The sequence below is a fragment of the Colossoma macropomum genome, unplaced genomic scaffold (genome assembly GCF_904425465.1).
Source record: "Colossoma macropomum unplaced genomic scaffold, Colossoma_macropomum, whole genome shotgun sequence".
NCBI lineage: Eukaryota > Metazoa > Chordata > Actinopteri > Characiformes > Serrasalmidae > Colossoma > Colossoma macropomum.
In genome coordinates, this window is record NW_023494809.1 from 18637732 (window position 1) to 18654633 (window position 16902).

Consider the following 16902-nt stretch of genomic DNA (forward strand, 5'->3'; position numbering starts at 1 on the left):
TTTCTTGTCGCCACAACACTGGAGTCATTCCTGCACAAGCCATTAGCAAATGATGAAAACCTTTTGATAATACCTACCATATACTTCCACTTACTATCCACCTTATTAGAACATCCTACCTTGTACCTCCACTCATTGGCCACTTTATCAGAAACACCTAGCTTGAACTTCCACATGCTGGCCACTTTAACAGAAACATCTAAATTATGTTTCCACTAAATAACTTTATTTGAAACACCCACCATGTACTTCCACTCACTGGCCACTTTATTACAAACCCTTACTTTGTTCTTCCACTCACTGGCCACTTTACTGGAAACCACTGCCTTGTAATTCCCCTTACTGGCCATTTTATTACAACACAATTTCCAAAACAAATGGGACGCTGTGCAAAATGTAAATAAAAACAAAATACGAAGATGACAAAAATGCGAAAGACAACATATCAAATGTTGAAACTGAGAAATTTTATTGTGTATTGAAAAATATATGCCCATTTTGAATTTGATGCCAACAACATATTCCAGAAAAGTTGGGACAGAGGCAACAAAGTAAAGTTGTATAATGCTAAAAAAACAGCTGGTGGTTAATTGGCAACAGGTCAGTAACATGATTGGGTATAAAAAAGCATCCCAGAGAGGCTGAGTTCAGAAGTAAAGATGAGGAGTTTCACCACCAAAGACTACACAAACAGTGTGACAATTCAAGAATAACGGTTCTCAGTGTAAAATAGCAAAGAACTTTTGCTTTTCATCATCTATGGTACGTAATATCATTAAAAGATTCAGAGAATCTGGAGAAATCTCTGTATGCAAGGGACAAAGCCTAAAAAAACAGTATTTGCTGGCCATGATCTTTGTGCCCTCGGGTAGTACTGCATCAAAAACAGATATGATTCTCTAGTGGAAGTCACTGCATGGGTTCAGAAAAACTTCTGAAAACTACTATCTGTGCAAGTTAAAACTCTAAAACACAAAGAAGAAACTGTATATAAACAGGATCCAGAAACGCTGCCACCTTCTCTGGGCCCAAGCTCATTTAAAATGGGCTGAGGGCAAGTGAAAAAGTGTCCTGTGGTCCGACAAATCAACAACTTTTTTAGAATGTGTTGTTGCCATCAAATTCAAAATGAGCATATATTTTTCAGAAAACTATACAATTTCTCAGTTTCAACATTTGATACGTTGTCTTTGTAGTATTTTCCTTTTAAAAATATGGTATATATGATTTGCACATCATTGCATCCTATTTTTATTTACATTCCGCACAGTGTACCAACTTTTTTGGATATGGGATTGTAGAAGCCCCTATAATAAAATACAGTGCCTATAATAGCAAAAACACAAGCTTGAACATGTAGAAAACCTCAGTAGCAACACCAGATGGAGAAATGAATTGGTCACTTTGGCCCAAGGTTGGCCCAAAATCTAAGAAAAATATCTCTGTGGACTGCATTCACATTTGAGCATATTTGTTTATTTATTTATCCATTTCAGCTTGTGGTGCCAATAAACCCCAAACATGCAAACAGTGCCATGGCTGTTCATTTACAGTCAGTGAAATAAAACAACATGAATATAACACTTCTAACACATTCCATTCCATTTCACATCACCTTAACTTCCTACATTTCCTATGACACTGTGTAGTAGAGTAGGCTATAAGAATAATGCATTTTTGAAACGTTCACAGTTAAGTGGATTACAAGTTCATATTTGAAATGAATAGAAGATTCAAATGAGCTTGTACAGAGACTGTTTAACATGCAATATCTCCAAGCATGGACAACATCATTCATCTCCAACGGATGCCCAGCAGATGGCAGCTGGCAGCCCACAGCCTGGCAGCAGCGGCATCATCATTGGCAGCCCTGGAGCATGGTGCCAGCGCACAGTTACTGTGGCACAGAGGGAAAAAGCAGGCTTATTACACCAGAATGCTAATTTAGATGAGAACAAAAACATACACAGTTATACAGAAAGACAGATAAAAGACCAAACTCACTGTAAGTTGAAACTTAAAGCAACAATTCAGGCTTCAAGATGGCTGCTACAACCGTTATAAGCTATGCAACATATTTTGTACATGTTTTTAGACAATAATATGTCATACAGTGTCAGAAACCACAAGCAAGTCTATTTTAAATTACCTTACGACGTCATTCCTGGACAAGTCATTAGCTAATGATGAAAACCTTCTGGGAACACCTACCATATACTTCCACTTACTGTCCACTTTATTAGAACCTCCTACTTTGTTCTTCCACTAACTGGCCAGTTTATTAGAAACCTTCACCGTGTGCTTCCACCCACTGGCCACTTTATCAGAAACACCTACCTTGAACTTCCACTTGTTGGCCACTTTAACAGAACCCCCTAAAATTTGTTTTCACTAACCAGCCACTTTATTAGAAACACCCATGATATACTTCCCCTCACTGGCCACTTTATTAGAAACATCCACAGTATACTTCGACTAACTGGCCACTTTATTAGAAACACCTACTGTGTACTGCCACTCACTGACCATTTTATTAGAAACACACACCATATCCTTTCACTCAGTGGCCACTTTGTAACAACTTGTAAACATGCAGTTAGCACCAAAGTTGGTGAGTATTTGGTTCCATTACTTTTTAGCGATGTTAGTCTCATAATTCCATTGCCAAACTGTGGGAACTGTACATTTGATTTTTTGCCAAATTATCCCCATGGCCTTTTTCTGCAGGCCCCCTAGTGGCCATTCTAACAGCAGGCTGGAAATCGACTCAGATATTTTTATTAATATGGAATACATTTTTTACCCATAACTCTGTTATCAGATTAACTACAACACTAATTTCTCTTTGTGCATGATGTTGTGACTCTGTGCTGAGCTACTAGTGAGCAAAGAGTGTGACGGTGAGAACCCCCTTCTATGAAATAATTCACATCTCTTCACAAAGACTTGAAATGTGATACGTGGCTTACTTGCTCTCCTATGAAGAGGAAAATTGAGTTTGCCTCTAGTTTTGTAAATCCTTCATACTTCAGTCAATATACTTCCTCATTTTTATTAAAGAAAAAAGAAAACTCACTGCAAATTATTGGTTTAATAGTTTTACTTGTAAGTGTGTAATGTTTGCATGCACAACAGCGGTCCTGTGGTCAGAAACTGACCATTGTTTTAAGGGGCAGCAGGAAGATGATAAATTGCACAGATGGGTTACAGTCTGTAATTCTACACTTATATAGTGAACATGTGAGGTGTTTCTAATAAAGTGGCCAGCTAGTAGAAGTACAAAGTAAGATGATTTTAATTTGTAGATTCAGTCTTGCTCACCTGTAGTAGCCCCCAGTGAGCAGGTCTGGGGTCAGGGCACAGTAAAGGCTGGTATATGCTCCTTCTGTGGGAGTTCGGATCAGAAAGCCAAACGTCTTCACAAAGAACTGGAGGGACTTCTTCATGTGCCGGATCAGCGGAGTGTTCACCAGCCCAGGGTCAACTGCACAAACGGTCACTCCTAAATCTGCCAAGAAGAAAAGCAATATATTTTTCATTTGAATTCATTTCATTTTTTTTATATGCAAGTTTTTGAAACTTTGCATGACTGCACTGCACTCTCAGAAATGATGCATTGATTATCAGCAAACTTTTTGATTTGATTTTTTGCCAAATTATCCCTGTAGCCTCTTTCTGCAGTCCCTATAATGGCCATTCTGACAGCAGACTGGAAATGAACTAAGATATTTTTAGTTTATAAATTGGAAATGTATTAATTTAATAATAGTTATAGTAGTTATTAGTAGTAGTGTAGATAGGCTGTGGGGGCAAAAGTCACTGTCCTTTTTACACTCAGACTGTACAAGTCATGGGCATTGTCAAGAGAGGGCCTTCAGGACTTAAGCCCTGAATCTTTTGATGCCCAAATAATTTTTGTCCACTTGAGTATCTGTCAGGCCCCCCCTAAGAACCCCTCCACACTAAACACAAAGGCAGTGAAGAGAGACAATGATTACGTTAGACATGGACATACATTCTGTTTTCTGAAAGCAGAGGATAAAGGAGGCTGAGCTTGCAGAAGAAGAGTCTCCAGTTTTACTATTTAAGGTTAGTGAAGGGCAAGCCAGGACTGTTCATATTACTTAGTGATGAAATTGTGATGATTTGAAAATATTCAGCTAAGTTAAGGCAGCCAGCTAGTGTAGGTAGTTAAAATACTTTAAAGTAAGGTATAACCTGTGCTAAACTTAATCTTCGGAATTCCTCGCTATTTTACCTCTGGTGCCTCTACTAACTGTAATCTTGCTGATGTTAGCTGCCTGCCACTGCGTATAGGTATAGCTAGGTAATGTGGCTAAAAGGTGTACTTGCTCATGAGCCTAAACATTATAACTTTATCTATATATACATTTAACTATATATATATATATATATGAAAATTATAATTAATGGTGGTGATAGGAACCAGACAACTGTGGAGTTTAATGACTCCAAAAGTTTCAGCATTACATGAAATGGTTATGAATGCACTGCCTGATATCTGAGACATTTGTTTTATTTTAGTTTTGAGATACTGTTTAACAAATTTACTCATTTTTAATCACTTCTTTGTGGAGGGATACATGAAGGGTATTCTAAGGGAAAATGGTCCCCAAAGAAAAGCTTTTTTTTCAGATTTATCACTATTTCACCATCATCAACGTTACATATAAAAACTCAGAGGATGCGAAGGTTCACTGGTGGTTTTGAAGAGTAAATAAAATGACATTGTAGACATCAGGACACGTTTGTATGTTTCTCTGCAAATGAACCACTTCACATTAAACCACTCTGAGTGACTTTGTTTATATCTCAAGTACTGAATTATACGGGGATTTTGAAGTATCAGTGGAAAACCTCTTTATGGATTAAAGCTAACTAACCAAATGCATTATAATTAACAGCACGTTAGCCCTCTTCCCTGGTGCTTTGTGCTTTCATAACATTAGAGTGCTTGGTTGAAGATGATTTAACCTTACATAATATTACTGAAATACATTTTTTAACACAGAAGTTGAAAGATAATCTATGCTCTGCTTTGATTTATTTTATCTCAGAGATGACAGATATGAGGACCATAGAGATGAGGGCAGAGGACATACATAGAAAGCCAAGGAGGAAAGGAGAGCAGAAGTAAAGGGACTGGAGAAGATAAGACTTCAGGGAAGATGATGGGGAGAAAGGGAAAGAGTGAAGTGAGTACACATTTCAGTAAACTACAGTTTTTACTTATTTGATCTGTGTTGTTTAAACATATGGATAAAGTAATAGGACTGTGTGTGCATGTATGAGTGCACCTGCTTTTTTTGCTGATACTGAATGGCATAAATCATTCAGCAGTATACTGAAAACATGGCCTGAGGGATTGCTTATTATTAGGTATTAACGTTAATTTAATTATAGAATGTGTAGATAACAGTGATTCATTCTCTCTTGCTGTCATTTGCTATGCTGCACAACGTTCTAGGGCAGGGGGGCCCGATCTTATCCACAAAAGACTGGTGTAGGGGCAAGTTTTCATTCCAAATGGGCTGAAACACACCTGATTCCACTGCTTTAGTCAGTTTGGTCTTCAAACAGTGACCATGTGTGCTTCTGCTTTGTTGAAATGAAACTCTGAATCAACACTGGGCCTTTGTGGATAAGATTGGACACCCCTGGTCTAGGGTCTTCATTTTTGTCACAAATTACCTGAAAATGGTGCATTTAGCTGATGAAAATAAATAGATTCATGAAAAAGTTAGATGAATAAATAAATAAAACCCCCACAGACCCCCCTGGGCTAGGCTCTCAGTGTCTTTAGATCCTAGCAGCGCCCCTAACACAAGCACTCTTCAGCATTCATATGGGGTGGGTCAGCTCGGGTCCCACAAGCTTTGCCACTGTACAATCCCTTGTGCAGATTTCCCCTTAGTAACTCCGATCTGTCATGGATGTACGGTTCACCACAAAGCTGGAAACCCCAGCAGTACAGCATGGATAATCTATTTTAGAAAGCGTCACATTCCATCATGTGGTTATTTTGAATGACAACCAAACGAATGTTAGGGTCACCAAAAAGTTGCTAAACCAAGTTTCTTCCTTACTTTCTTTCATTCTTAAATAGACTTGCAACTGTAGGTTTCATAGCAATTAGATAGCATGATGGGTAATTTTACAGCTTTATACACCGGAGGGTGGGGTTTGAATCCCTGTTTGGTTAGTATGGATAGTGTTTAGGCTGCAGTGGGAAAAAAATCTGAACCCTACAATTGGTTCCTTCTGAAACGTGATCACTATCTCTGTTGATACGAATGTCCAGCAATATGGTGTATTTTTTACATTTTATATTATGAAATTCTTTGCTGGCTCTTGAAAGTGTCTTTGTGATAGGTGGCTTGTGAAAGGCTTTTTACATTTTCAAGTGAATGGTAGTGTCATCCATATAAACAGGGCTTCTTTTTAGTGTAGCCCAGAATACTTGTGGTTTAGACATGAGACATCTACACTGCAACATAAGACTGATCCATTAGCCATGCACTTACATGGAACAACTGCTTCATCACTAGCTTTTTCACTCCAGGCCAATAAGCAGACACCAAAAACTTAATCTCACTACTCTCTAAAGTGCAAGATTGTCAGATATCAGGTACTGCTTCTACATTAACTGTGCACTTTATGTAAATATCTACCTTGTACATCCACTCACTGGCCACTTTATTAGAAACGCTAACTTTGAATTACCACCTATTGATCACTTTATTAGAAACACCTACCTTGTTCTTCCACTCACTGGCCACTTTATTAGAAATGCTAACTTTGAATTACCACCTATTGATCACTTTATCAGAAACACCTACCTTGTTCGTCCGATCACTGTCTGCTTTATTAGAAACACCTACCTTGTTCGTCCGATCACTGTCTGCTTTATTAGAAACATCTACCTTGTTCTTCCACTCACTGGCCACTTTATTAGAAACACCCACCTTGGTCTTCTGCCCACTGGCCACTTTACTAGAAACACCTACCTTGTTCGTCCACTCACTGGCCACTTTATTAGAAACACCTATCTTGTTCTTCCACTCTCTGGCCACTTTATTAGAAACAGCTATCTTGTCTTCCGCTCACTCACCACTTTATTAGAAACACCTACCTTGTACATCTACTCACTGGCCACTTCATTAGAAATGCTAACTTTGTATTACCACTTATTGGTCACTTTCTTAGAAACGCGAATCTTGTACTTCCACTCACTGACCATATTATTAGAAACACCTACTGTGTGCCTCCACTCTCTGGCCACTTTATTAGAAACACCTACCTTGTATTTCCGCTCACTGGCCACTTTATTAGAAACACCTATCCTGTCTTCCACTCACTGACCACTTCTTTAGAAACACCTACTGTGTACTTCCACTCACTGGCCACTATATTAGAAACACAGGACTTTCATTTGTGTGTTCCTCTTACCCTCTACTCTTTTGGCTAGCTCTCTGCTAAAGAGAACATTAGCCAGCTTGCTCTGCACATAGGCCTTCACTGGATGGTATTTCTTCTCGCTGTTGAGGTCTTCAAAGTGGATCTTGCCCATGGAGTGAGCCACAGAGGACACGTTGATGACCCTGGACGGAGCCGAGTGTTTCAGCAGGTCCATCAGGAGGAAGGTGAGGAAGAAGTGGCCTGCACAGGATGACAGATGCATTTCAAATGTGGCAATGTGTTACTATAAGTCATTTGTTAGGTGCTATTGTAATTCTGATTTGTTGATTTTCTAAGCGTAAATAAGTTAACATATCCTCTACATGAAACACACTTCTGCACATTTCAATGTACAATTACTTTTTATTTGATTAATTTAGCATATTGGAAAAAAGTACACAAAATGTAATCTGAGCAAAGGTTACGGCACATGTTATATTTTATACTTTATTTTTTCCAAAATGTTAAACTTAAATAAATAGAAAATGTGCACTAAAATTAGCAGAAAATGACATATTTAGGTTTGTTCTCTGTAGAGGATGATGTGTTATTTCACTTAGAAAATCATCAAAACATGTAATTTGACCAGAGGTGTTTAAAGTTTTGCATATGACTGTATTCATGTTATCTGTTGTTCAAGAGTATGAACAGGTTAAACGATACCTAAATGATTGACTCCAAACTGCATCTCGAAGCCGTCTTCTGTTGTAGCATATGGACACATTGCCACACCAGCATTGTTAATCAGGAAATGCAGAGATTTTTCAGCTGAAAGACAAAAATATTTTTAGTAAATCAGAGCTATGGTACATTTTTATATATAATCACGTAAAATAAGTTTGACTTGGCTTTTTGAGGAATGTGTAAGAAAATGAAGTGAGCCTTGACACACTGTTGTAAATGCGTTCTGCAAATTCACAGATTGATCTGGTGTCCGACAGGTCCAGTTTGTGTGGCACCACTGAGGCCACTCCCACATTTCGAATGATTTCACTGGCCGCCTGCTCAGCCTTGGCCATGTCTCTGCAGGCCAGGATCACTCGTGCTCCTGCACACATACACATAGACTGTGAACTGAGCAGAGGTGTCAAATTCAGGTCCAGAAAGCAACAAATTCTCCCCAGAATTTTGTTCCAACTGCCTGGACACCTCTGTGGCTTAGTTCATTAGAAAAGCCACACAGCTGGAACAAAATCCTGCGGAGGATTTTTTACTTTCTGGACCTGAATTTTACAGCTTGGCAACCCAAAGTTAATCCCTTAAACTGTAGGTTTATTATATGGGTAGTAATATTAAAACATGCTATGTGGTAACTCAGAGGGAAACCCTCATGGCCTTTTAGGCCTAATGATTTCTGTGAAATAAAAAAAATATACATCTGCCATTTTTAGCTCATTTTTATTTAATGGAATCATCATGCTTCTTGTATTGTATTGAAAGTATTATAGTAATGCTCTTATTTCATTGTTCATTTTTGGTTGGAAAGAAAAGGGTTAAATTCTTAAAATGCACAACACAAAATTCTTATGCAAGTTGCAGTCGTATGCAAAAGTTCAGGCACCCCTCAACAAACGCTGAATTTATGTTGAATTTAACATACAAACATAAAATGTGGCAAAAGTTAAAAGTTGAGTGTGTTCTCTGTAGAAGATGTGTTACAATATTTTCACTCAGAAAATCAACATGTTATTTGACTTGGGGTATTCAAACTTTTGCATATGACTGTATGTAGTTATAAAATTGAGGAAGCTAAGTGTGGATATGGGTTTAAGGAGCTGACTATGTTTCAGTACTTAAAGATGTCTTATAAGGCATGATAACAAGCATGAAAATTCATTAGAAAAATAGAAACAATTGTCCATTATTCAGTACAGTTAGCTGCTGTAGACTGTACTCACCCCTCTTAGCGAGGTCCTTGGCGGTCTCTTTGCCAATTCCTGAGTTTGCTCCAGTCACAATAGCAGTTTTCCCATCTAACCGAACATCTGATGACCAGCTTTTGACAAAGAGCTTCCTAAATGTTAAACATAAATATCATTATAATATACACACATCATTACAATATACTTCGGCATATGTGACCCAGCATTTTTTGTAATGCCTGTTGCCGTTTACATTGTGCGTAAATTTCACGATGAATGGACCAAAAGAAACGGCCCAAAATGACTTGGAAAAAGTCTGTTTCCACTGACTTACATTAGAAGTAAAGTTTGTTTTTTCACTTTTTCTATAAAGTTGCCATTTTGGAGATATATATTTACACACACATAGAATATACATTTCTGAGGAGATAAATATCTTTTACGCAATATACACTTGTATAAAGAGGGAAAAGGTCAAAGTAAATTAAGTGAAAGTTTCTGAGACAGAAAATGACCTGGTAGACAACCAAAACTACACTCATCAGATAAACAGCACTTAAAGCTTTCATCTTTGAGAGAGAGGTGAAAATCAAGCTCCACTCTGGCTTCAGATCTAAAAAAAAAAACACAGGTTTTTCACACTGTGTTTGAGATTTCTTGAATCATGAGAAGCAGAAAATGTTTTAAAATCTGTTTTAGTAGAAAAACACACTCACTGTTGAGATAAACCTTTTTGAACATTTCTATCAGCTGCCTAAGGCTTTCACACACGTTCTGTATATATATATATATATATATATATATATATATACACACACACACACACACACACACACACATATATATATATATATATATATATATATATATATATATATATATATATATATATAAATATATATATATTATCACATGTAATACAATATTAATACTTTAAAATTGGAATTGGATAAAGTCCTACCTTAAACCAGTCATTGTCCTTTGAGTCTTCAGCGAACTCCACTGGAATACTATGAGAGTTGTATTTACACCCACTGAAATACTGTGGATCTTTATAACAGAAGAAGTGCGCAGGCTAAAACTGATCTACGCAAAGTTCTCTGGAGTTCTTAATGAGTCTTATGATGCCCGAACTCATCTTGTATTCTGATCAAAAGAGGTCATACAGAAATCCCCCTTTGCCTGATGTCAGAACAAATGGATCTGGCCTGGTGGGCAGAAACTCAGGGCTGTTTTTGTATTTCACACGTATCTGTGTAATACACAAAACCAGCGAAAACAGAGGAGACTGTGTGACTGCACATCTGTGCCTCTCTTCAGCGGTGATAAAGACACAAAGCCACTGCTTCATATAAAGCCAAATTCAATGTGTTTCACACTGGGCACTGGTTTCGTAAGAGCTTGTATGTACGTCAACTGAACTTGAAACAAAAATGATATCTTGGCATGTAAAAGTATCATAAATGAAGGCAATATATCATCACTATATTGCAAAAGAGAACCAGTATCTCCACATTTTGTGATTTTTAGTTTTCTGCATAGTTTGAGCTCAGCAGATGCTCTTTAAATTTCATACCTACTGGACCAATAGAAATACTCCAAGATTGTATGGAATAAAATCTTTTTACATTAGAATGTTTTTGCCCTCTCCTGTAAATTTCACATATTTTTGGACAGTAACTATATCTAATATTTCTAGCCAGATAAGATTATGTTCAATCTATTCAATAGATACAATTTAAACATTTTAAATCAATGCTTTCAAAAACATAAACCATTTTGGTTGTAAAGAAAAATGTTTCCAGAATGATGCCTGAGAACACTGCAGAATATAAAGAATTAACTTATAATAAAATAGATAGATAGATAGATAGATAAATAGATAGATAGATAGATAGATAGATAGGTAGATAGATAGATAGATAGATAGATAGATAGATAGATAGATAGATAGATAGATAGATAAATAAGATGCTGGATGATACATTATATATAAGATAAAGATAAAAATAAGATGCTGGATGATACATATATATATATATATATATATATATATATATATATATATATATATATATATATATATATATATATATATATATATAGATAGATAGATAGATAGATAGATAGATAGGTGTGTGTTATAGCTACACCCATTGCTAGCACATATATAAACTCAAGCATATAGTCATGCAATCTCCATAGACAAACACTGGAAGTACAATGGGTTGACTTTAAATATGAAATTTCTGACCTGTTAGATCTGCTATAATTGTGAGATGGAAGCATCTAGGAGCAACAGCAGTTCAGCCACAAAGCTGCAGACCACACCATCTCACATAGTCCTGAGTGCTAAAGCATGTAGAGTTCCAGACTGCCTCCAGAAGCAACATCAGCACAAGAACTGAGCTTCATGAAATGGGTTTCCATGGTCAAGCAGTTGCACACAAGCCTAAGATGCGCAATGCCAAGTGTCAGCTGGAGTGGTGTAAAGCACACCGCCATTGGACTGTGAAGTTGCAAGGGACAAGCATATTACAATCATTTTACACTTATCTGCAGCTACATTAGTTCGTTTAATATCCTTTAATAAACGTGAGACATTTTTACAGCTTATTAATGTTTCACACAGTTCTTTGTAAGACCATATTGTAAGACCACATTTCGGCAGGTCCATCAGGAGAAACGTGAGAAAGTCTTAGCTCCCTGTCAGAGGGGAAAAAACACAATATTTAGAAATCTACCTTGACCATGTGACAAACTGCTCTGAGAGGAGATTTAAAGTCAAATCATCTCAGGTGACAATGGGAAACTCTGCATTTTCACGGCTTCATGTTTAAAAATCCGGTGGTTTCCAGCCAAGCAGGAGGAGCACCTGTGTCCATATCTGGTTTTCTCCCTGATACTCGATCCAGTATGATCTGTTTGAACATGGGGAACATGCAAAAGGAACATTAGAGTCCAAGAAATGACCCCACTGGTGATCTCTCAGTTTCCATCATTTCCCAGAGTTCTCATTAGGAGCAGGAGATCAACTCTGAAGCTCTGTCAAAAAAGATATTTTAAAGTCAACGTGAATTTGAAAACGCACTTTCCTTCAGCACTGTGAAATATTTGTGAGTGAAACATAGTATTAGAGAGGGTCTATGAGCTAGCTGAGCGTTTTCTCTCCATAAGAGGTGGGGTGGAGGGAGGGCGAGGTCAAGAATGATATTACTGGTTAATATATAGGGGCTAGATTTACTAATGTTGCACAGGGTGGCGAACTCCATTTCACTGTCATAAGCAGCTTGGCTGTGAAAATTAGCTGCCATAATTTAACAAACAGCCATAGTGCCTCTTCAGCCCCATAACAGTGTGAAAGGGAAAAGAGAAAAGAATGAGTTTAAACACATTTATTTATATTCACAAACAGAAGACAGCAGGGGCGGCTAAGAAAACACATTAGATCCCCGAACCCTCAGTACTGGAGTACCACACCCCTTCTTCGGTCTTCCAGTCTCTACACTAATTGACTGTATCCGCAAGAAGCCAGCTGTGACAATCCTGGAGTTTGCAGACGACACCACCATGGTCAGCCTCATAACCAACCGTCCTCATGCAGTAGCAACCACCTATTGCTGAACAAGCAAAATACAGTAGAGTTGGTGGTGGACTTCAGGTGCAAACCCCAAATCAAAATCAACAGCTCCTTCAACCTGCCGCAGAGCTTGATGATCCAGTTCTACACAGTGGTCATCAAGTCCATCCTCACATCATCTTTAACCATCTGGCTTCACCACTAAAGAACAAGGCAAACTCCAGCATATAATCAGGACAGTGGGGAGGATGATCAGATGTAGTGTGCCAATGCTTCAGGACATCTACAACAGCAGGCTGATGAAGTGTGCTGGTGAGATTACAGCTGACCCCTCTCACCCTGGACATGACCTTGTCCAGCCATTTTCCTCTGGTAGAAAATTTAGGGCCATCAAAGTGAGCATAACCAGACAAGCCAACAGAGCTCTAGTGCTCATCAACCACAGTCAACACCTTGCACTTTAAACTGAAACCAACAAACCTCCTTTACTGTATTTACTGTTTTTGCTTATCATCATGTTTTTTAACATGAAATTCTGTACTATAGTATCCCCTCAGACCCTACACATGTACATGTCATCACTGTTCACTCCATTTCAGCACACCCCTTCTTCGGTCTTCCAGTCTCTACACTAAATGACTGTATCCGCAAGAAACCAGCTGTGAAAATCCTGGAGTTTGCAGACGACACCACCATGGTCAGCCTCATAACCAACCGTCTTCCTACAGAAAGGAAGTCGAGCAGCTGGTCTCCTCATGCAGTAACAACCACCTGTTGCTGAACATGCAAAATACAGTAGAGTTGGGTGGTGGACTTCAGGTGCAAACCCCACCTCAACATCAACAGCTCCTTCAACCTGCCACAGAGCCTGATGATCCAGTTCTACACAGTGGTCATCAAGTCCATCCTCACATCATCTTTAACCATCTGGCTTCACCACTAAAGAACAAGGCAAACTCCAGCATATAATCAGGACAGTGGGGAGGATGATCAGATGTAGTGTGCCAATGTTTCAGGACATCTACAACAGCAGGCTGATGAAGTGTGCTGGTGAGATTACAGCTGACCCCTCTCACCCTGGACATGACCTTGTCCAGCCATTTTCCTCTGGTAGAAAATTTAGGGCCATCAAAGTGAGCATAACCAGACAAGCCAACAGAGCTCTAGTGCTCATCAACCACAGTCAACACCTTGCACTTTAAACTGAAACCAACAAACCTCCTTTACTGTATTTACTGTTTTTGCTTATCATCATGTTTTTTAACATGAAATTCTGTACTATAATATCCCCTCAGACCCTGCACATGTACATGTCATCACTGTTCACTCCATTTCAGCAATTACTAATGTTCTACATTATTTGAGTACAGCAGCTGCCCTTTACATTGTATGGCTTTTTGGACAGCAATGATATTCAACCGTTTTAGCTCCTTTCACATTAGCTCTTTATTATTGACTCTTTTATTCTTCGTTCTATTTATTGTATTTTTACTTTGTGCCTTAGTTAAACATTTGTTTATGTGCTTGTCTGGTCTGCTTAGTATGTTACATGTCACTTGTCATGCACTGCTTGTACGTACAACATGCACTGTAATTCTGATTCTGATCACATACTTTCTCAACAAGTGGTAACTAATTTACATTTACAGCATTTAGCAGATGCTCTTATCCAGAGCGACTTACAAAAGTGCTTTGTTGTCTATTCACTTTTGTAACTAGCTAAGAAAGTATCTTTATTGAAAAGATATTGAAAGCTCAGTTATTGCTAGAAACAAAAGCCTGTGTTGATACCTAGAGAAAAACAAACAGAATTAAGCATAGCGTAATACATTTCAGTAGGTACTTAACTTAGTGCTCACTTAAGTGCTGTTAAAAGAGGTGTGTCTTCAGTCTGCATTTGAAGACCACGAGAGAGTCTGCTGTTCGGACAGCCAGTGGGAATTCATTCCACTACCTGGTCGCCAGGACAGAGAAAAGTCTTGATTTTTTTTCACTTTGTCATTATTTTGATTTACTAAGTTCTGAGAAAGGTAAGTCATTATTTTGACATAATGAGCCACTGTTTGAACCTGAAGCAGAAGGCCTTTATTATGTTCTTTATTTTTTTCTACCTTGTGGAAACGGCCTTTCACACAAAAAGAACAAGAGCCAAACACATGTTTTTATTGAGCTGTTAATGTGTTACTTATGAGGCTGCGTGTGGGTTTTTCAAGCACAACTACCTAACCTCTGTCTGCATCTGTACCTTACAACTGATTATCACTGACAATATTTTTTGTGTCATAATCTGGTAATCTATATTGAAAAAATCATATTGAAAAAATGCAGGGTTTATAATGCCCTGCTAGATAAACCAGCATGACTGGTGACAAGCAAAACCAGCATATGTGGTGTTTGGATGCTGGTATGCTGGTCAACCATCATGACCATGTTGGGTGAGCAGCTAAACCAGCACCAGACCAGCATAAGCACTAGCAAAAAGTGTTACTAAACAAGATTAATTTCCACCAAAATGTCCTACAGGGGTGCAATTCTATTAAAGTGAAACAGTGTTATTGTTGGTAACTGGTAAATATTCTTTCACCTCATGTTAGAGGCTCGTGCCTCCTTGCTGCCATTGGTAAAGGAAGTCTCACTTTAATGCGCCTAGTGCAAATTTACACCCAGTTTTAAAATGCTGAAAATTGGTGCAAAGTCAGCTGCCATGAGTTGCTCAAACTTTAGTAAATTCAGCAGAAAATGTAATCAGTGGCACTTCCTTATATCTCCACCCACTTTTTGCACAATCCTCTCCATCTGCGTTAGAAATGTCAAAACTTGGTATTATTTTTTTAATCCAATCACTAACTCTCCTCAAAGTCACTAGAGGGCAGACTTTCTCTACCTTTAATTTCTATATGAAAAAGAAAATAATGTAGTGTGTTTAACACATAGATTAGAAAATAAATATAATTTTAATACACATAAAACATAATATATACATATACACGCACACACACACACACACACACACACACACACACACATATATATATATATATATATATACATACATACATACATACATATATAAATATATATGTGTGCGTGTGTGTCAGACTGATGGAGAATGTGCTGTATATGGTTCTATATAGAACCTTGTACATTTCTGAAAAGGGTTCTATATAGCACCAAAAAGGGTTCTACTATTGTTATGATACAAGCTTGTAACAATAGAAGAACACTTTTTTAGTACTACATAGAACTCTTTCCAAAAAGGTTCTATATAGAACCATCTATAGCACTTTCTTCATCAAAGTACCTTTAATCATGCAAAGGGTCCTTTGAGTGCTCATGGTTCTATATAGAACCATTTTCTGTACTAAAGAACCCTCTAAGAAGCATCTTTTTTGGAGGTGTATTTTAGTGTTTGAAATGCATTTTGGAATTAAACAATATACTTGAAATGTTTCTCAAATATAAAAAATATCTGTTCCTTTATTTCTGTTCTGCAGACCATCTCACAGAAATGACTGGGTGTTCTATGGAAGGTTAACCTTGTGCTGACCAGTCATAAATTCCTGCTTTGGCAGAAAAAGCAACACTTTCTTGAGTTGGTTTCTCGTCCCTGTGGAAAAGCAGGCTGATTGTGTCTCTGTAATCAGACTTGCACCTTTTTATGTGGCCAAACACAATAGCTACAGCCCACATATCTCACTGACCTTATGACAGCTGGTAGCCATTCAGAGCTGTAATTGCAGGTTTAACGTCAATGCTGGCACAGGGAAGAATTTGAGGTTTTACTTCATGTTCAATTAGCAATGCTCTCACTGTAAACAGCTTATCTTAAAAAAGAACAACGCCCCTAAGTCTCACACTCACAGAGCTGTTTCGTACAAATTATCTTTATTTCCAGTAATAGAAGGTTCCAGCTTAGCTCATTTATATGTCAAACATTGATTTTGAATTATATATATATACTTCTATATACAAATGTAATGC

At 37.8% G+C, this 16902-nt stretch overlaps 1 protein-coding gene across 1 annotated transcript; it reads right to left on the minus strand.

Annotated features, from left to right (window-relative positions):
• Positions 1–1454: 1454 nt before the first annotated feature.
• si:dkey-73n8.3 (uncharacterized protein LOC100150965 homolog) lies at positions 1455–10489 on the minus strand. Its single transcript, XM_036558712.1, has 7 exons — positions 10303–10489; positions 9378–9493; positions 8372–8527; positions 8143–8247; positions 7471–7680; positions 3322–3508; positions 1455–1897 (listed from the first exon to the last, which is right to left on the minus strand). Exons 1-7 carry the CDS (start codon positions 10314–10316, stop codon positions 1795–1797), a joined length of 891 nt encoding a protein of 296 aa, XP_036414605.1. The 5' UTR covers positions 10317–10489; the 3' UTR covers positions 1455–1794.
• Positions 10490–16902: the final 6413 nt, after the last annotated feature.

Bases quoted from the DNA above. Each gene is read 5' to 3' on its own strand.
- si:dkey-73n8.3 (XM_036558712.1), bottom strand. The intron at 7,681-8,142 runs GTATCGTTTAAC...CATCCTGTGCAG, and splicing joins GTTTGGAGTCAATCATTTAG to GCCACTTCTTCCTCACCTTC. The intron at 1,898-3,321 runs GTGAGCAAGACT...TCTGTGCCACAG, and splicing joins CTCACTGGGGGCTACTACAG to TAACTGTGCGCTGGCACCAT.